Here is a 21,950-nt window from a genome sequence, read left to right on the forward strand (position 1 = left end):
CATCTCAGTTTGTTCCTCTCAAGTTCTTACCCATCTAGTTCTCCCATACCCTTTTCTCTTCTCTGACTCTCCATGCCCTGGAAGTCCTGGTATATAAAGCCAGGCTTCCAGGGTCAAACAGAGGGGTGATAAGAATCACATTGAGAGGCAATAACCATTAATTATCATTTGCAACCCCAAAGGGAAGTGACCAATGAAGAAATGAATTAACTAAAGGCTAAATTTGGGTAATATCTAAGAAGAGGGAATCTTATGTGCTCAACTATAGTCTTAAATGTGATTGGTAGAAAATGTTAAGAATCTATAAGTTGCTAGGTCAATGGGAGAAAATAAAACTGTCTTCAAGCCGGGCGGTGGTGGCGCACGCCTTTAATTCCAGCACTCGGGAGGCAGAGCCAGGCAGATCTCTGTGAGTTCGAGGCCAGCCTGGGCTACCAAGTGAGTCCCAGGAAAGGCGCAAAGCTACACAGAGAAACCCTGTTTCGAAAAACCAAAACAAAACAAAACAAAAAAAAACTATCTTCTTTTTTCCTGTGGCTCCTATCTGTCCAAGCTATCTGCCATTTTTCTACAGGGTGGGGGAAAGTGTGCTCAGTCGCTAAGCAACCTGTGTACAGCTAGATGCCTCTGGTGATAGTTAAAGGGAGATCTGGAACTGGAGGTAAGATTTGGGAAAGGAGGAAGTTAAGCTTAATTGGCACATCCGCCAGGCCTTCTCAAATGGGTATCCTGGATGCTTAAGTCTGTTCTTAGAAAATATGGAGGTATCTCTGATAAGGTACTTTCCTCCGTCTGGGGATGGAGCTGGCCGGATGCTGCCAATGATGATAATTACAAGGAGGCTTGAACTGGGGTTCTGGCTGAGCATAGCTGTCAGTGCAGAAGGTTATCTAAATATTCCTAGAAGTGGTTAGGTAAGGAATTAGCGGTCTATAAAGTTAGTAAGGTTGTAAGAGAGGAGGGTCCAAGCTAAATTGTGTAAAGCTATTACTTAACGTCCACCTGACCTAGGTAGTGTCTCCTTGTGGAATTTACCTTAAATCAGGAGACTTGCATGTGGACTGTTATTACTGCTAGTCCTTGAAAGTGGCCAAGGGAGAATCTGATTCCAGAGAAAGCCTTTCCTGAGGCAGTTCTCCAAACACCTGGAATGTGTATGTCCAGAGAGTGATCAGTCCACAATGTTAGCCCTTCTTAGGGAAAAGTCAATTGGGAAAACTATGAAGGCACACATGATTTTCATAACAGAATACAGCTGATATATAACAAGCCAAGTAACACCAAAAACTCCTTGGGATTTGGCTTCCTCTGGAGGAATTCCCTGATTCCTCCAGGTAGTGACTTTGCCATAACCAGCTGAGTTCTTATGATATTCCTGCGGCCGGCAGCATGTAAGTCTAATTTTATGTCAACTTGACACAAACGAGAGTTATCTGGAAGGAGGGAATCTCAATTGAAAAAAAAAATGCCTCCATAAGATCCAGGTGTAGCCAGGCGTGGTGGCGCACGCCTTTAGTCTCAGCACTCCGGAGGCAGAGCCAGGCGGATCTCTGTGAGTTCGAGGCCAGCCTGGACTGCGAAGTGAGTTCCAGGAAAGGCACAAAGCTACACAGAGAAACCCTGTCTCGGGAAAAGAAAAAAAAAAATCACAAGCTGAAAAAAAAAATCTAGCTGTAGGGCATTTTCTTAATTAGTGACTGGTGGGGGAGGGCCCAGCCCGTTGTGGGTGGTACCAACACCCCCGACCCCTGGACTGTTGGTTCTGGGTTCTATAAGAAAGCAGACTAGCTGGGTGGTGGTGGCACACACCTTTAATCCCAGCACTCGGGAGGCAGAGGCAGGCTGATCTCTATAAGTTCGAGGCCAGCCTGGTCTACAAAGTGAGTTCCAGGAAAGGCGCAAAACTACACAGAGAAACCCTGTCTCGAAAAACCAAAAAAAAAAGAAAGAAAGAAAGCAGACTGAGTAATCCATGATGAGCAAGCCAGTAAGTAGCACCCCTCTATGGCCTATGCATCAGCTCCTGCCTCCAGATTCCTGCCCTGTTTGAGTTCTTGTCCTAACTTCCTTTGATGATGAACAGTGATGAGGAAGCATAAGCCAAATGAACCCTTTCCCCACCAACTTTTTTTTTTTTTTTTGGTCGTGGTGTTTTGTGGTGGAAACAGTGACTCTAAGACAATAGGGCATGGGTGTTCTGCTTGCATCTGTTTATGTACACTTTGTGCATGCAGTGCCCACAGAAGCCAGGAGCCAGCAATGGGTCTGTGGAACTGGAGTTTAGAGACAGCTGTGAGTCACCACGTGGACACTGGGAACCAAGCCCTAGTCCTCTGCTAAGCCCTCTTTCCAGCCCAAGGCTCACTCTCTTTGGATAAAAATACAGCCTTTCTTCTCCATCCACCTTCATCAAGTGTGAGAGAATTAGCACTGAGGCTGGAAGGAAGGGTAAGGAAGCCCCTGCCACAGAGCAAAACATACAACTGAGAGGGAGGCCTATGTCCAGGAAATTGCTTAGTCTGAAACTGACCCTCCTCTCTCTGAGGAGTGCTATGTATTTCAGTACAAATAAAATACCACTGTAGGAGTCACTCCTATGGTATTTTATTTGTACTGAAATGTGATTTTAATTGTATGTTAATAAATAAAGTTGCCCAGGGGTCAGAGCTATTAGAGCCATAGCAAAAGCTGGGCAGTGGTGGCGCATGCCTTAAATTCCAGAATTTGGTAGGCAGAGCTAGGTAGATCTCTGTGTGTTCAAGGATACAGCCAACAGACAGTGACGAGGCAGTCATGTGGTTGGTTTTACAACCAATGAGAAGGCAGAACAGAAAGTCTATATAAAGACAAACAGACAGGAAGTAGGTCTCTTTCGGAGAGGTCTCTTGGCTGAAGAGGCTAGCTTCAGCAGGCAGGTAAGGCTCTTAGCTCTGATCTCTTGGCTTTCTTCTTTGCATTGGTTCTGTGTTTCTTATTTAATAAGACAGTTGGTTACATCTACACACTCCTGTGCTCCAAGTGTTACTCATGAACTGTTGGTTATTAATTTTCCAGCAGGCAGAGCAGAAAACGCAAGGGTAAAAAAAAAATAGAGTTAATGACCCTCCTTGTTTCCTGTTCTGTGCCTCTTTCATCTGAAGTGCTGTGTTCTGAGATGGAACGCCTCACTTTCTCTTCCTGGACACATGCAGCTCCAGCATTCCTTTCCTGTGTTTGCATGTAACCACAAAGAGCTTAATGAAAAATATCAAGGTGTCCTGAATTCTGGGAGGTAAAATGGAACAGGGAGCTGGAGAGATGGCTCAGGGGATCCTACACCCTCTTCTGGCCTCCATGGGCACTGCACACACGGTGCACATACATACATGCAAGCCAAACACCTATACACATAAAATAAGATAAACCAATCTAAAAATATCTTTTAAGTGGAACAGTATCAAAAATGAGGTATTAAACCTGTCATCCCAGAGCTTGGGAGGTGGAAACGGGGGGGGGGGGGGGGGGGGGGGGGGTCAGGAGTTCAATGCCATCCTTGGCTATGTAGTAGATTCAAAAACAATGTGAGGCTACTTGAGATCCTGTCTCAAAAAATAAAAACCAGGGGCTGGAGTGATGACTCAGCAGTTAAGAGCACTGACTGCTCTTCCAGAGGACCTGGGTTCAATTCCTAGCACCCTCATGGCAGCTCATAACTGTCTTTAACTCCAGTTCCAGGGGATCCAACACCTTACACAGACATACATGCAGGCAAAACACCAATGCACATGAAATAAATTTAAAAATAAAAATAAAAACCAAAACCAAACAAACAGTAAAGGCAGGAAAACACAGACACCTTTAAATATAGCTCTTTCTATAAAAGCCTTTAAGCCCTTAGTCTTCCTAGATTTATATAAATTTTGCAGAAAAAATTGAAATACTATTTTTCCAGGTTAAAGTGTCTCACTCTTGAATTCTCAGACTTTAGATTCCTACCCCCTCCCTACTGTTCCTTCTCTGTTTCTAGTCTATCCCACTGTCTCTAAGTATGATCTGAGGGTAATGCACCAAAAGATGTGTTTAAGGACTAGGGAGCGGCTCAGTGATTAAGAGTGAGCAGTCTGAGCAGTCATGAAGACCTGAATTCAAATCCCCAGCACCCATGTGAAGAAAGCCAGGCGAGGCCGCATCCATGTGCCTGTAACCCCAGCTTTGGGGACCGAGGACAGGCAGATTCTGGGAGCTCAGTGGCCAGCCAGCCTAGTGGAAACATTAATCTTTGAATTCAGTCAGAGACCCTGTCTCAAGAGAATAAGGAAGAGATTAACAGAGGAGGAGGCCCCACACATCCTACATTTCCCTCTGATTTGTATGCACTCAAACACACATGCATACATAGCACATGCAGGAACACACACACACACACACACACACACACACACACACACACACGTGTCTGGTCAGCCATCAGTGGCCTCCACATTAGCATCTGAGCAATTGTCCTTTTCCTCACTTCCTTCTCCCCAGACAAGCTAAGCTCTGCACAGGGTAGGAAAGGGTGGTGGATCTTAAAATAGGTTTTATGAAATTTAAAATCCCTTTTTATTGTTTCTTTGAGAATTTCATAAAACCTATTTTTTATCTTATTCACGCCTCTCCCCCAATGCCTCCAAGATCCACCACCCTTTCCTACCCCACCTAACTTTGTATCACAGTTTGTTCCCTTTCAAACCCATCAGGTCAAATTTGTGCTACCCATATATTCTTGGATATGTGGCCTTCCACTGAAGAATGGTTGACCTACCAGAGGCCTTGCCTTTAAAGGAAATGAACTCTCTGTCCCAGCAGCTATCAATCACCACCCTCTGCCGGGAGCAGGACTTCCAGCCTGTCTCCTCTCTCCATGCTTTGGTCTGGTTTGAGCTCATGCAGGTACTGGGACATCTGGAAACTTTCAAATGATCACTTTGGGTTGCTACTGCAACTAACATGGATGGCTATCACGTTGGTGTAGCTAGCCTCTGTCTAAAATAACAGAAGGAAGCTGCCACTCCCCGAAGAAAGACAACCCAAGTCCACTCCCTTGACCAGCACCCAAAGTCCCCAGGTCTCAGATCCAAAGTCTTATACAGTTCTGTGTGAATCCTGATTTTCAAAAAACAAAAACAAACAAACAAAAAACCCTTAGACTTAGGCAGTAGTTAGACTAAACAGTAAATATTACCATCCAACCGCACACTCCAAAGAGCACACTGGAAACTGTTCTTTCCACTTACAATACAGCGAGCGAGCGAGGAAGTCCAGCAGCTGTACTTGTGCTTTCAAATGCTGAGTTCCCGTGGGTTCTCACACTTTCTCTTCCACTGCTGCCCGCCTCCAGCTAGTTCTTGGATAATCTGAAGGTTTTGCCCTGGAGTGAACCAAATCTTCATTTCTGACATGAAAAGGTGGGCTGGAACCGTCATTCACATTCTTATATCCCGGCTTCCGTGCTTCTGCTAATCCCTACTTGATATAATGGCCCAATTGAGTGCTTCATGGAGCCTTATTACATCCTTTATTTTTTTTTTACTGTTACACAAGGTCAGTCAAGACAGGCAAAACTGTGACCTCTTTTTGGTTTAACTGTATAAGCAGGTGTCACTCTCATATCTCAATTCAGTGAAGTCATTTTGGCCTTCTTAGTGGAAGTAAGTAACTGCGTACAAGAAATACTAACCGAATGCAGGTGGGATATCCCTAATCCTCACCAGAGGACCAGGATAGATTCCCAGCACCACTCTGCAGCTCTTCATATCATAGCTCAGCTAATCATAGTAATTAGAGTTACTATCTGTAACTCTAGCATTCCAATGCCCTCTACTAGCCTCTGCAGTCACCAAGCACACAAGCCAATCGTTTGTGAGTCACAATACTAGGAAATGGAACAGCCTATGTCAGTGAACAGAGAAAAAGATGAAGAAAAGGTGGGGGGGGGCAGGTTACATGCTTGTATCCAGTACTTGGGAGGCAACCGCAGGAGGGTCTCTGTGAAGTCAAGGCTAGAGAGTTCCAGGATAGCTGGGGCTATGTAAAGAGACCCTGTCTCCAAAAGGAGGGAGGGAGGAAGGAAAGGAAGGAAGGGAGGAAGGGAGGGAGGGAGGGAGGGAGGGGGAAGAGGAGGGAGGGAGAGAAGAAAGGGAGGAAGGGAGGAGGGAGGGAGGGGGAAAGAGGAAGAATGGAGGGAAGGAAGGGAGGGAAAGCTAGAACATGTACACAGCAGAGTTTCATCCAGCCATAAAAAAAATGAGATCAGGACATTTGCAGGAAAGTTGATGGGAAGTGCAAGTTATTATCTCAAGCAATGAACCCCAGACTCAGAAACACAAATACCACATGGCTTTTCTCAGAGCAGACAAGTTGTAGACATGTGCATATATGTACAAGCAGGAATAGGCCATGAGACTTGTGGGGGAAAGATGACCTCAAGGAGATGTTTAATAAGGATAAGAGAGAGTAATGAAATCCATGTGACATGAAGGCAAGAGGGGTGGGAGTGGAAGGGGGCCAAGGGGAGTGGGGGCAGGAAACTGAGGGGCAACAAAAGCAACTACAAAACTCTACAGTGAAACCCATTGTTTGTGTCCTCATTTTTAAAATAGTGAGAATGCCGATGGCCTGAGTGCTAAGCAGCTGTAACCCCTAGATGGAGAGAAAGAGGTGGGATTCATCCTTAGGGCTCTGTCGAACATGGTCTTTCAAACTCCATGGCTGGGTACCCAAGTACTTACTGTCCTGCTCACTACACTGATTCTGGATACACCAGTGCCCTGTCCAGGCCCTGGGGAAATTAAATTCAAATATGGGTTCAACTTCTCAGAGAAGGGGAGGCTCCACCTCCAGGACATATCACTTCAGGGTAGCCGGTCTCCGTCTGCCGTCAGGAAGACCATGGAAGGCCAAGGGATGCGCCTTGCCCTGTGCCTCCTCACATTCTCCCTGCTCATGCAGATGATTTCTGGTGACATACATTTTAAAGGACTCAGAAAACAACTGTGTGAAAGTGGATATCTTGGAGGTAAGCAAAAATGAACATTTGAACTGGAGGAAAACAGTGAAGGAGAAAGACATCCAGGTAATCTGGATGGTATTGCTGATGACCAGCCAACCCCTCCTCTTATATCAAACTCCAGGGGTCCGCTAGAGGCTGGAGAAAGAGGAAGACAGAAAATAAAATCAACTCAAGTCTCTCCCAGAGAGTTTCAGTGACAAAAAAAAAAAAAAGATTGAGAATCATAAAAACTGAATTAATATTAGGGTATCTGAGAAATTCTCAATTTCTCTCTCTCTCTCTCTCTCTCTCTCTCTCTCTCTCTCTCTCTCTCTCTCTGTGTGTGTGTGTGTGTGTGTGTGTGTGTGTGTGTGTGTGTGTGGTATGAGTTTCGTTTCTATTCAATACGTCTTCAGAGGACCACTGTGTTAAATTCCTTGAATTCAGAGGGGCCAAGACCGTCATCTACACTCCCATGCCACTTATTTAATTTGCTTTTCGTTTGAATTCTGATGGGCACTTTGGGAAAGTCAGAGCAGAGACAGGGAATTCCCAGTCGTGGGAAGGACTATAGCTGGACTTCATTAAGAACAACACTAACTTTCTTTGTCTCCAACATGGTCACCATGGCACCTGCTGGCATCTACTTCTACACTATCAGGGAAAACCGGTGAGTCTAGGTGGGTGACCGAAGGGAGACAGGATGAGAGAGGACACTAGAGACCTGGAGGAGGGGAGGGTTTGCCGGACTTGGCAGCAGAAACCAAGCCTTCGGGAGTAGATATGCCAGGTGGAAAGACTTTTTAACATCTACGTTTGTGTGCCCTGGTGATGAGTGGGAAAGGACTAAAGGAAGGGTTCCGAGTGATGAGTGCCAACAGACACCAAGTGAGATGTTCACTTCCAGAACCAAGGAAGTATGTCGAGTTTCGGGAAGCGGGATGCTTAAAGTGAACAAGGAATACTGGGGAAGGTGGAGGGTGTGGTCCTTTTCCAAGTATCCTCTATCACACCGGCCCAGGCTCCAGACAGCTCAGGCTTACTGTCCTGTATCACATAGAGAGCATGCTCAAGGCATTATAACTTGCTACCCAGTGATAAAATCAGATTTATAAGGGGGGGGAGCTTTTGTAGTCCATAAAGAAAAGAGTGATGATTCTTTTAGTAAGAGGCTCTGAACCTGGGCTTCTTCTCGACAGCAATGTGCAACCACCCTGTCAAGAAGGGATCCTGTGCCTTGGCTGTGTTCAGATACTACTTCAACAAGATAACGTCCTTATGTGAACCCTTTGTCTTCTCTGGCTGTGAGGGCAACAGGAACAACTTTAAAACTAAATACCTCTGCGAGTTCTATTGCGTTTTTAAACAGGTAAGCCCCTGGGGCCTCCCCCCACCATTAATGATGCTGGGTGGCTGGGATCACAGTTTTACAGGCAACACTTAAAAAGAAACAAGGGGAAGCCAGGCGGCAGTGGCACACGCCTTTAATCCCAGTACTGGGAGGCAGAGGCAGGTGGGTCTCTGTGAGTTCGAGGCCAGTCTAGTCTACAGAGTGAGATCCAGGACAGGCTCCAAAGCTACACAGAGAAACCCTGTCTCGAAAAACCAAATAATTGAGGGGAAATGAGCAAGGACTCAAGAAATTACTTCCAGATGCAAACAAGTTAGTCTTAAATGCCAGTGTCCTGTGTTGTTTTCAAGCTGAAAAGCCTAGCCAGCCATGGTGGCTTACTTGTGTAATCCAACATTCAGGAATCTGAGGCAGGAGGATCATCAATAGTTTGACACTAGCCTGGGCTATGTAGTGAGTTCCGAGTCAACTTGGGTTACATTTCTTAAAAAAATCATAAAATTAGAAAGAGAAGGTAAGGGATGAATCTGGGAGGAATTGGAGGAGGGGATAAATAGCATTAAAACATGTTATATGAAACTCTCGAAGAGCTAGTAAAAAGTTTTTTAATAAAGAGGTCAGGGAAAAAAAGAAATTTAAAGCCCAAAGCAGCTGATACCTTGCTTTTCACTTGGAAGGACATGGATGCAGAGGTCCCAATTCTCCACCCAGCATCTCACTACTGTGGCAATGAATGGCCTGGGTCTTTGAGACCCTCATAGGTTGCTATTTGGTGGTTGTTTAAAAAAAAAAAAAAAAGCTAAGGGACTGTCAGGAGGATAGGAAGAGCCCAGTCACAGTACAATGACTGTCTAAACAGAGAGCTCACACTCCAAAGCAGAGGTGCTAGTTGACCTACCTGCATATTCCCACAACCCAGCATTACACCTGTTTATTGGTTGTTTCTAGATAGAACATTAGCAATAGACAGCTATGGAATTTGGGTGATACCTTAAGAACTACTTGAATGGGTCCTTTTAGCTATACTGATGATGATAATAATCACAAATTTTATTTATTAACAGAAGGACTAATCCAAAACCAGGCAGCCAATCAGTAAGCGAAAGCAAACAGAGGGTGAGAAAAATGATGCTGAAACTGTGCCAAGTGAATAAAGTTGAAATCTCTGACAACATTCAGAATTCAGAACTCTTGTTCGTTTCCTTGCCTAGTCGATCCTCCCCACTTGTGAGCTGTACACAATTTTAATTGAGTATTTCCTGAACTTCAGCCACATTATGAATTCATGTATCACTTCTATCCAAGATGCTTCTGATATAAACTATATATGACCCCCTACAGGTGCCAGCCCGCTTCCTTTCATGCATCAATCACTGTGGCATCCTTATTCTTTGCTCTCTAGCTGACTTTGTTTCTGAATTTCATTGTGGATCAAAATAATTGTCATCCAGTTCTTGAATACGCCACAAATCAACTGGCCATCCACCTTCAAGCATGTTCATGTTCTAGGGAAGCGTCTCTGGTGTTAGGATCCTGCCCTCCTGCACATGTGCAGCTCAGGGGTCTTTCGTCTTACATCATCAGGAGGTGCTGGTGACTGCGTATGCACCTTAAAAAGCCGGATGCAGACCCCACGCACTCTCTCTGCTCTTTCTCTGTTCCCTGCTCTGCTTTGCTTCCTCCCCCCACCATCTTTCTCTCTCTCCAGGCCTGGCTCTCCTCTCTCCTACCCCCTCCTTCCTCCCAATAAAGCTCTCTGTAATTCTGGTAGTCATGGCCATGGCTCATGACTTTTCCACTAGTAACCACCACCACCACCACCACCACCACCACCACCACCACCACCACCGTTTATCTTTCCTCTGGCATCCCAGTGGCACTACAGAAGTCACAACATTGCAGCTGGGAGCTCCAAGTCTTGAGCTGTCACGGTATGGAGGGTCACTAACCTCTGCTCTGATTATTTAAATTCTTGTCAACAATGGGGCCTCACAAAGGAATCTATACATGAACCAGTACCCTAGTGCCCATAATGAAGAGCTATGCTCCCAAATGAGTCAGCTTCCAGTGATTCCAGCTCAGTCTGAACACCAGCAACCACAGACCCTATAAGGGTGCAACTTTGGGAAACCCTTGAGAAGTGGCAGAAACCATAGATTAGAGCCTTAGCATTCACTCCATCTCCCAAGGGACCACTACAACACAGGGGTGGTGCGGGCAAAGGAAACAAAAAGGTTCTAGTAGCCTCTAAGAATTGGGTCAAAATCTCCAAGTCCAGTATCCCCAACTATGCTGTGTTCAAATGAAATTTTGTTCTCAGGCCTGACACCATAGAGTTGATTTACCTGGTACCCATTTATGGGATTGTGGAACGTTTTTTCTCTCTCTCTGACCATACTAAGATTATACTAAACAAAGCTCATAGAGACTGAGCGATATTCACAGATCCGGTATGGGTCTTAGCTAGGTCCTCTGCATATATATTATAGTTTTGTAACATGGTGTTCTTGTGGGACTCCTAAAGGCAAGGGAGGAAGTGTCTCTGGCTTTTCCCTGCTCTTGGGACCCTTTTCCTCCTACTGGGTTACCTCATCCAGCCTTGGTATGAGGGCTTGTGCCTAATCTTATTGTAATTTGTTATGCCATGTCCATGTTTGGTTGATATCCCTGGGAGGCACCATCTTGGCTAAGGTCAAAACAGACAGGTCATATGACCTCACCGCCATCTTTACTAAGGGCAGCATGGGTGGTGGTGGGAGATTCAGCGGGGCCTTCCCACACTGGAGAGGTAGCAGGTGGTATTGTTAAGCAGGCAGTATCATTACTGCAGTTCATTCTTCTGCTGCAGCTAATGTGGGTGGGGCTCAGAGAGGTAGCAGGCAGTCCAGGTATGAGTCTACTGCTGCTTTTCAGATGTCCCGTCCTTACTCCAGTTCAGGAGACTTTCTCACCCATCTATTTCTGAGGATGGCATTTTATACCCGGGCAAGGAGGGAGGGGGCAGGGGGATCCCAGAGGGTATCCCACGAGTGCAGGGATACATGTTGGGCAGTGAGAGAGGGAGACAGAGAGGGGCGGTGAGGGAGAGAGAGAAGGGAGTCCAAGGGTCTGAAGCAGAAGGGGAGAGAGAGAGAGAAATGGGTGGAGTTTCCCCTTAAGAATAGGCTTCTAAGTCAGGGCACAGGGTCAGAATATTAAAAATTTCCCAGATTTCACCTCAGTGATGCTGGTCTCTGCTTAATCAACACTTGATTTCTTAGCTCCAGCCGACCAGTAATATCAAGTATCCCAGTGCTACAAGCCGCAAAAATATACAAAGTAGGATTTCAGCTGATTATGACTAAGCTAATGCCTGGAAGAAGCCAAGGGCCTTCCAGAGGTCAAGCTGAGGCTCAAGGAGCCTTGGTGATATTTGGCTTTTGATTATCAGCCGTTTTCTGCTATGAGTTTCTTGTGTGCTATTGTAGCTTTTCCATCATTGATTGGGCACCATTTCCCCTCTACTAAAGGAATATTTAGATAACCTTCTGCGCTGACAGCTATGCACAGCCAGATCCCCAGTTCAAGCCTCCCTGTAATTACAGTCATTGGCAGCATCCGGCCAGGTCCATCCCCAGATGGAGAAAAGTACCTTATCAGAGATCTCTCTGTACTCTCTAAGAACAGACTTAAGCATCCAGACTACCCATTTGAGAAGGCCTGGCCGATGTGCCAATTAAGCTTAACTTCCTCCTTTCCCAAATCTTACCTGTAGTTCCAGATCCCCCTTTAACTATCACCAGAGGCATCTAGCTATACACAGGTTGCCTAGTGACCGAGCACACCTTCTCCCACCCTGCAGAAAAATGGCAGAGCTTGGACAGATAGGAGCCACAGGAAAAAAGAAGGCAGTTTTATTTTCTCCCATTGACCTAGCAACTTATAGATTCTTAACATTTTCTACCAATCACATTTAAGACTATAATTGAGCATGTAAGCTTCTTAGATATTACCCAAATTTAGCCTTTAGTTAATTCATTTCCCCACTAGTCACTTCCCTTTTGGGTTGCAAATGATAATTAACAATTACTGCCCCCCTTTGTGATTCTTATCACCCCTCTGTTTGACCCTGGAAGCCTGGCTTTGCACTGCCAAGGGATTACTGCTTGTAAGTATGTATATACCGGGACTCCCAGGGCATGGGAAGATGGACAAGAAGATTTGGAAGAATAAATGACTAGACTAAGAGCTCCGTGTGCTGAGACTCTATTTCCCGAAAACGGTCCTCGCCATTCATAGTTCTCTCTCCTGAGCCCCTGGGATGTATAATATTAAGGCTGGTCCCTCTATTATTATATAAGATCCCAGCAAGGCAAAATTTTGCTTTAGTAGTTCTGGAATCTTGTTAATCACAGCTGATTCTTCAGCCCCAGCTAAACAAAACCACAGAATTTTTGTTTGTTTGTTTGTTTGTTTTTCAAGACAGGGTTTCTCCGTGTAGTTTTGGTGCCTGTCCTGGATCTTACTATGTAGACCAGGTTGGCCTTGAACTCACAGAGATCCACCTGCCTCTGCCTCCCGAGTGCTGGGATTAAAGGTATGCACCACCACTGCCTGGCTGAACCACAGAATCTTAATTCAAAATAACAAATGGCCCTGACAGAGTCTTTAAAATCCCCTCTGAAACTTCACAAGCCAGGCCTCCATCCTCTGCACTGCTCTCAATATTCTTATCTTCCAAGTTCCCACAGAATATTCCACTGAGCTCTTAGCACTCAATGGCTCTTCTAGCCCCAAGTTCCAAAGTCCTTCCACAATCCTCCCCAAAATATGGTCAGGTCTGTCACAGCAATACCCCGCTATCTTGATACCAACTTGTCTCAGTTAGGATTTCTACTACTGTGAAGAAACATGATGATCAAAAAGCAAGTTGGGGAGGAAAGGATTTATTTAGCTTATACTTGAACATTGCTGCTCATCACTAAAGAAAGTCAGGACAGGAACTCAAACAGGGCAGGATCCTAGAGGCAAGAACTGATACAGAGGCCATGGAGGGGTGCTGCTTACTGGCTTGCTTCCCATAGCTTGCTCAGTGTGATGGAATTCCTAGCCACTGCCCCATGACCACACATGCACTGGCAAGATGATTAGTCATCCCAAGGCCTTACATCCTATGTAATCCGTGCAATGCATGATCACATAATCTATGTGCATGCATGGCATAGCTAGGTAAGCCCATATGTGCATGTGCAGGGGAATCCATAAAAGTGGGTCCCACATACCCCTTCCCTCTCTTCCTGCACAATCATTCCCCATAGGCCTAAGCACCCACTTCTGTTCCCTTCCCCTAATAAACTCTTATAGTGGGTTTTGTTGTACCTCGTGGCTTTTCTTGCAAGGTAAACAGCGCCACTTAATAAATAGCACAGTGTGCTTCCTTACAGAACCCAGAGCCACCAATTCAGGGGTGGCACCACCTACCATTGGCTGGGCCATTCCCCATCGATCACAAATTGAGAAAATGCCTTACAGCTGGATCTCATGGAGGCATTTCCTCAACTGAGGCTCCTTCCTGTAGCGTGAATTCTAATTTATCTTAATAATAAAAACCCGGAGTCAGATATCAGGGTAAATGCTGAAAGATCAGAAAGGCAAAGAAGCAAGCCACAGCCACACTTCTTACCTCACCAACTCCTCAGCCAGAAAAAGAGCTAGACCTTCATCCAGCATGATCACGTCCTCTCTCCACCCAGCCATATCCCTCCCTGTCTCCACCTCCCTAGTGCTGGGATTAAAAGTGTGAGATCCAAGTGCTGGAATCAAAGGTATGTGCCACCACTGCCTGGCTCTACTTCTCTTTTAGACTGGATCAATCTTGTGTAGCCCAGGGTGGCCTTGAACTCCTGATCTTCCTGCTTCTTCCTCCCAAGTGCTGGGATTAAAGGTGTGTGCCACCACTGCCTGGCCTCTGTGGTTATCTAGTGGCTAGCTCGGCACTCTGATCTTCAGGCAAGCTTTATTTGCTAAAGCACAAACAAAATATCACCACACCTTCCTTTCTGATGAGTCTAGCTTGTGACAAGTTGACACACAAAACCAGCCAGGACAGGCCACAGGTGTGGTTAAATGTCACATAACACACAGGACAGATGTACACAAATAATTACCCAAAACAAAATAGTAATAAGACTAGGGAGCTGACTCAATGGTCAGAAGCACATGCTGCTCTTCCAGAGGATCCCAGTTTAGGTCCCAGCATACATATATGCACACACACATACACACATACACATATATATACACACACATATATACATACATATACACACGTAAATAATAAAATCTTAAAACATGGTAATAAGACCAAGGTTGAGAAACCCTCCATTAACATGGCTTCAGGTGGCAGCACAGATCCTGGACATCCTCATGGCCTTCGATGGTAACATGGGCCACAGATATTAACACAACACAGTTGATGGCTTCTGGCGCGGCGGCAGCGGCGGCGGTCTAGGGGGGTAAAGCAAGTAAGGAGAGAAGGAGTAAAGAGAAGAAGAACTTGATTATCACAGCATGGCAGCAGGCAGGCAGGCATGGTACTGGAGAAGCAGCTGAGAGTTTACGTCTGATCCCAAGCATGACGCAAAGAGAGCTAACTAGGAAGGAGACAAGTTTTGAAACCTCAAAGCCCATCCCCAGTGACACACTTCCTCGAACAAGACCACACCTCCTAATCCTTCCCAAGCAGTTCCACCAACTTGGGAGCAAACATTCAAATATACAAGTCTATGGAGGCCGTTCTCATTCAAACCACCACGTTCCACTCCCTGGCCCCCATAGGCTTGTGGCCATATCATAATGCAAAATGCACTTGGTCTAACTTCAAAAGTTCCTATAGTCAGTCTCCCCATAGTTTCAAAGTCCAATGTCTCTTTTGAGACTCAAGGCAATCTCCTAATTGTAACCCCTGTGAGGTCAAAGGGCAAATTACACACTTCTAACATACAGTGGTATGAAACAATTATTAGCATTCTAAAAGAGAAGAAAGGGAAAAGTGAGGAAATGCTGGACCAAAGCAAGACTGATCCAGCAAGACAAACTCCAAATGGTCTGGGCTATCCAGTAGATGTAGGGACAAGCTTATATGGCTCAGTGGGAGGGGACGGCATATGTGCACATATGTCTGCAGGTATGCTCACTTGTGCACATGTACATGGAGGCCACTCTCCACTTTATTCCTTTGAGGCAGGGTCTCTCCCTGAACCTAAAGTTCAAATGTTTTGGCTAGGCTAGCAGCCAACAAGCCCTAACAGTCCTCCTGCCTCTACCTCCCACAGCACAGGGATATTACAGTGCAGGTGCATTTGAGAGCATACCTCTCTTGTTACATGAGTTATAGAACATAAAGTCAGGTCCTGTGGTTGTTCAACAAACACTCCTAAGCACCGAGATGTCTCTCTAGCCCCTGTTTGGCTTTCTGTTGTTGCTGGGTTATTTTTTCTTGTTACTGCTGTTGAGACAGTCTCTGCCTCAAACTTCCTTTACAGCCAAGGTTAGCCAAGAACTTCTGATCTTTCTGCCGCCGCCTCCCAAGTGCTATTGTTACAAGCATGTAAAATGCCACACCCAGTGCGTGTTGTGCATGCTAGACAAGCACAGTACCAGCTAAGCCACATCCTTAGACTCTTTTGATTTTGAGTTTCAGTACTAAGAAGAAACAGAGGAAAGGAAGGAGATCAAGTTGTTCCTTCTATCCTGCCTCGGCTAGAAAAGCCTCTATTTGTAGTGATATATTGTGTACCCTAATAAACTTGCCTGAGGATCAGAGGACAGAGCCAGCCACTAGATTAGACATAGAGGTCAAGCAGTGGTAGCACACACCTTTAATCCCAGCACTGTGGGACGTTTACCCACCAACCCCACAGTTCCCCAGAGTTTTCTTGAGTGTGAGTAGCAGGAAATATTAGATAGAAGGATTTATATTGTGGAGATAAACAGATAGAAAATACAGGATAGCCTCGAGAGGGCCTGGAACCTTTTCCAACGGGCCCTGACTGTCTCTGCCCCAGGGTATTTATAGAGACGCCAAGGGGTGGAGCAAAAGACCTCCTCCCCCAGCACAGCCAAGTACAGACCATTTCAGACACCTGCACTCAGGCCCGTGGCCCTAATCATCCTCTATGCGGACCTGCTGGGTAAAGCCACGAGGAACCTGAGAATGGGCTCCCACACAGCACTTCAGATCTCATGCCTTTGCTTGGGAAGCACACATACCTTTAATCCCAGGAAGTAATATGGCAGGGCAGAGAAAGGTAGATAAGGCATGAGGAAACAGGAACTCAGTCTCTTTAGGCTGAGGACTTCGTAGAGGTAACCGCTAGTGGCTGGCTGTTCTGCTTCTCTGATCTTTCAGCTTTCACCCTGATATCTGGCTCTGGGTTTTTTATTAAAAGACCATTGGAGATTTGTTTGTTTTTTTTTGTTTTTTTTTGTTTTTTTTTTTTTTTTTTTTTTTTTTTTGGTTTTTCGAGACAGGGTTTCTCTGTGTAACTTTGTGCCTTTCCTGGAACTCACTTGGTAGCCCAGGCCGGCCTCGAACTCACAGAGATCCGCCTGACTCTGCCTCCCGAGTGCTGGGATTAAAGGCGTGCGCCACCACCGCCCGGCTTGTTTTTGTTTTTTGAGATAGGGTTTCTCTGTGTAGCTTTGCGCCTTTCCTTGAACTCACTTAGTAGCCCAGGCTGGCCTCGAACTCACAGAGATCTGCCTGGCTCTGCCTCTTGAGTGCTGGGATTAAAGGCGTGTGCCACCACCACCGGCCCATCTGAGATTTGAACAACATCTATTGAAAGGAAAAAATAGTAAAACTTAGATAATATTAAAATTAAAAATGGAGCCGGGTGGTGATGGCTCACACCTTTAATCCCAGCACTCAGGAGGCAGAGGCAGGCGGATCTCTGTGAGTTCAAGGCCAGCCTGGTCTACAGAGTGAGATCCAGGAAAGATGCGAAGCTACACAGAGAAACCCTGTCTCAAAAACACACACACAAAAAAAAAATTAAAAATGGGAAGATGTAATCTATGATATGGCCCCAAGAGAACAGAAAAACCTAATTATAATTGAGAAATTATGCATCAAGAAATATCAATAAAAATTTATCCTTAATCCAAAAAGTATTGCAGAAAGAATGGAGGTTTTTGATGTTCTTTTTTTTTGGGTTTCTCTGTGACATGTCCTGGCTGTCCTGGAACTCACTCTGTAGAGCAGGCTGGCCTCAAACTCACAGAGATCCGCCTGCCTCTGCTTCCCCAATGCTGGGATTAAAGGCGTGTGCCACCACTGGCTGGCTTAAGAACTGAGGTTTTTATTGTCTAGTGTGCTGATGGACTTAACTGAAATAAGATAGAAGTCTCTGAAACATTTGGTAAAGGTCTTAGCAACAGGATGTTGTGGTTTGAATGAGAACGGCCCCCCATAAACTTTTATGTCTAAATGCTTGCTGGTGGAACCATTTGGAAAAAAATAGGAGGTGTGGCCTTGGAGGAGGCGTGGCTTTGTTGGAGGAGGTGTGGCCTTGGAGGGGGCGTGGCCTTGTTGGAGGAGGTGTGTTCACTGGGGGTGGGCTTTGGAATTTCCACACCCTTTGCCAGCCCTGTAGCTCTCTCTTCTGCCCAGTGCTTGTGGATCAGATATAAGGTCTCAGCTACTGCTCCAGTGCCATGTGTGCTGCCTACTGTCATGCTCCCTACCGTGGTGGTCATGAACTCTAACCTTCTAGAACCATGAGCCCCCAAATTAAATGCTTTCTTTTGTAAGTATTTGGTCATGGTGCCTCTTCATAGCAACAGAAAAGTAACTAAGACACAGGACAAGCAGTAGCTACAGAGTTGCAGGATCTTGTTAAACAGAAGCCGTGAAATGTTGAAAGAAATAAAAATCCCTTTACAATGAAAACACAGGTCTAGCTATGGCACACTGTCAAATGACAAGTGTCTGTGAGAGAACACCAGGAACCACCTCGTGTGATTGCTACACAAGCTGAATTTGGAGGTGTACTCTTGTGCTTTGACTATAGTGTGCATGGCCCCAGAGACTTCTCATGCTGAGGTTTTGCCCACATTAAGACAAACTTCAAACTTCATTTGACTATAGTGCTTAGAGGTGAGCCTTTGGAAGGTGAATAGGATTTGGATAAGAGTAGCATTCCCTTCATTGAATTCTAGTGCACTTGTAAGAAAAGGAAATAAGCCAGATGAGGTGGTGCATGCCTTTAGTCCCAGCTCTCGGTAGGCAGAGAGGTCAGATCTCTGAATTCAAGGGCAACCTGGTCTACAGAGTGAGTTCCAGGACAGCTGGGGCTACACAGAGAGACCCTGTCTCAAAAAAACAGAGGAGGAAGGAAGAGGAGGAGGAGGAGAAGAGAGACTAATCAGACATATAGACAGATGTGCACTCTTTTCTCTTACCCTTTGATGTTCTGTAACACCTCAGCACAACCGTCATTAGATGTGGCCCCTTAATCTCAAACCTCCAGAACCAAGAGCCAAAGTAAATTCTTTTTCCCATAAAGTAGCCTGCCTTGGGGTACGTCATTACAACAATGACAAATGAAGTAATCACCACCCATAAATGAAGTCTAGAGGGACATTCACTAGCATGTTAGCGACAGATGTCTGCGGCTGAAAAGATCTCCTGTACATTGTTCTGAATATCCCAGCAACGATCATGTGCCCTTTTCCTAAAACTAAAGAGGAGAAAACAGAAAAAGACTCACAATCCCAGACACATAAAGAGCTTTGAAGTTACAGCAAAACTGAAGAAAGGGAGACAGAGGAGCTGTCTAACAACATGGTTACTAACAAGAAGACCCCAGAATGTGCATCCCGGCTTCCTAATCACCAGCATCTGATCTAGAAAGCACCAACCAGAGAGCCTGCAGGAGCGGGCATGCCTGCAAGTCACTCCCTGCCCATCTCAGGTTGTCCTGCTCTTGAACTCAACAGTTTGACCCTGTGGCCTTGTATAAGAAACACTGAAGGGGGCTGGAGAGATGGCTCAGCAGTTAAGAGCACTTCTGGAGGTCCTGAGTTCAATTCCCAGCAACCATAGGATGGCCCACAACCATGTGTAATGAGATCTGGCGCCCTCTTCTGGCCTGCAGGCACACATGCAGATGGAGCACTGTATACATAATAAATACTTTTTGTTTTTGTTTTTGTTTTTTTTGTTTTTTTCGAGACAGGGTTTCTCTGTGTAGCTTTGGAGCCTGTCCTGGGACTCGCTCTGTAGACCAGGCTGGTCTTGAACTCAAAGAGATCCCCCTGACTCTGCCTTCCAAGTGCTGGGACTAAAGGCGTGCACCACCACCACCCGGCATAATTTTTTTAAAAAAAAAAAGAAAAGAAAAGAAAAAGAAACACTGAAACGTAATGGATAATGTTCCCAAGATAAATATTGCCCACCAGAAGAAACACGTTACATCATGAATAGAGAGGGCATGATCTGCTACCATGATTTACTAGGTGTTTCAGTAGGGATACAGAAACTCAGACCAGAGTTTGCCTTTATCTAGGCTTCTAACCTGTCCTTCCCTGGTCTATGACCTAAATTTCTGCTGCCCCCTGGTGGCTTAGAAATCAGAGAGCCCAAAAAGAAATCCTTTCACTGTGTTAGGGGCTTACTCATCCCTGGGTTTGTCAATCTGTGTGAAGCTGGTCTGTCTACACACGGACTCCCTTGACTCAAAAGATCTTGACTCAACTCAAGAGCAACTTCCCACCCTTATCACCTTACACCCCCACTTACCACTGATGTCACGCCCGTGGGAGAAAAAGGAGATTCCGAACAGCAGCAAGAGGTGCTGGTGCCCCTTGGTATTGCTGGGGAAGGGCACCGAGGACTCAGATGGTCAAGGAAAGAGGCAGAGAGTGCGGGTCTTTTCCAGCTCCGACATCGGGGTCAGACGCCCACTGCAAGGAATCTGAGGGTGCCAAGTGAGGGTGGCTTTGCAGTCTGGTCAAAGGTTAATTTGGGGTGCAAAGATGGCAGACTGCTGGTAGGATCAGGATTCATAGGGACCTGCTTCACAGAATTCAGGCTGAAAAGACTTAACTAACCCTGAGGAAGGAAAGCTGTGTGAGGCTTCTTTGATTTAAGACACAACAGTAGAGATAACAGCCTAGAGATTTCAGAAAGACCTATGAAATTTAAGTTCTCTCTTGTTCCCTCCCTCTTCCTCTCCCTCTGTGTGGGTGGGTGTGTGTCTCTCTGTGTCTGTCTGTCTGTCTCTCCCTCCCTCCCTCTCTGTCTCTCTCCCTCTGTGTGTGTATATGTCTGTCTCTCTCCCTTTCTCTTTCTGTGTCTGTCTGCCTGTGTCTGTCTGCCTGTCTCTGTGTGTCTGTCTGTCTGTCTGTCTCTCTCTGTGTGTGTGTCTGTCTGTCTGTCTCTGTCTTTGTCTCTCTCTCTGTCTCTCTGTCTCTGTCTCTCTCTCTGTCTCTCTCTGTCCTCTCTCTGTCTCTCTGTCTCTCTCTATCTGTCTCTGTCTCTGTCTCTCTCTCTCCTTCCCTTTTTCCCTTGCTATGGACTCAGGCTGCACAGGTTAGCCCTCATTGGTGGAAAAAGAGATCTGGCTCACAGGCCCCACCCCGGTTCCCTTCTCATCTGAGAGAAAACGACCTTACAGCATCTGAAGGTCCCCAAGGCAGACAGCCTCAACTACTCTCACTGAAGTCTCTATTCATACTGATTTTTAATTATGTGCATAAAGCTAGACAAGGTGCCATGCACTCGGGGACTCACTTGAGCCCGTGAGTTCAAGGCCCATCTGAGCAACAGGAGCAACACTCCATCTCAAAAGAAAAACGCATGCTTTTTTATTCTGATGTTTAAGAAAACAATAAAATGATAAGCAAAACAGTGGATGAGGGATCTCAGCAACTGGTCAGTAGTCCATCAAATATTAGCCCTTCCCAGAGTCATGACTGTCCTGGGCCAGCCACCATAAAGTTCATGGCACAATGTAGCCACTTGACAACAGATCAGCCAACTCCAACACATGTCTACTCAGAAAAATAAGTGTTCTCAACAAAGTAATATCCAGAATTTCACTTAACATTTTTATATTTATTACAGTGTGTGTGTGAGTGTGTGTGTGTGTGTGTGTGTGTGTGTGTGTGTAAAAGAGTATCAATGTCCAGCATGAGATGACTGGTCAAATAAATTAGCCATCGCATAGAGGTCTAGTAAAGAGTTATGTGTGATACTACAATCTCCAGGAAATCTCAGCTCTCGGAGGTAACATGCTGATTTGTTTGGTGCCACAAGGTGGAAGTATCAGAAACCATGCCAAAGATCACTCTCAGCTAAGACTCACAGTGGACACACACCTTGAGTATAACGAATGAAAACCAAAGCAGGAGATGGTGGTGCACACCTGCGATCCCAGCACTAGGGAAGTGTGCATAAGAAAATCAGGAGTTCAAGGCCAGCTTCAGCTATATAGAAATTTGAGGCTCAAGGCCAGCTTCAGCTATATAGAAATTTGAGGCTAACCTGGGATACATGAAAAGCAAAAAGCAAAACAGCAAACAAAAACGATCTTGTAACACACTTGG

The 21,950-nt window shown here is 45.7% G+C and overlaps 1 protein-coding gene across 1 annotated transcript; it reads left to right on the forward strand.

Annotated features, from left to right (window-relative positions):
• Nucleotides 1–6,850: 6,850 nt before the first annotated feature.
• Spint4 (serine peptidase inhibitor, Kunitz type 4) lies at nucleotides 6,851–9,541 on the forward strand. The gene is made up of 3 exons (XM_059259759.1): nucleotides 6,851–7,036; nucleotides 8,209–8,378; nucleotides 9,425–9,541. The coding sequence occupies exons 1-3, from the start codon at nucleotides 6,910–6,912 to the stop codon at nucleotides 9,431–9,433; spliced, it is 306 nt and encodes a 101-aa protein (XP_059115742.1). The 5' UTR covers nucleotides 6,851–6,909; the 3' UTR covers nucleotides 9,434–9,541.
• The last annotated feature ends 12,409 nt before the right edge of the window (nucleotides 9,542–21,950 follow it).

This window comes from Peromyscus eremicus, chromosome 4 (genome assembly GCF_949786415.1).
Source record: "Peromyscus eremicus chromosome 4, PerEre_H2_v1, whole genome shotgun sequence".
In the NCBI taxonomy this organism is placed as follows: Eukaryota; Metazoa; Chordata; class Mammalia; order Rodentia; family Cricetidae; genus Peromyscus; species Peromyscus eremicus.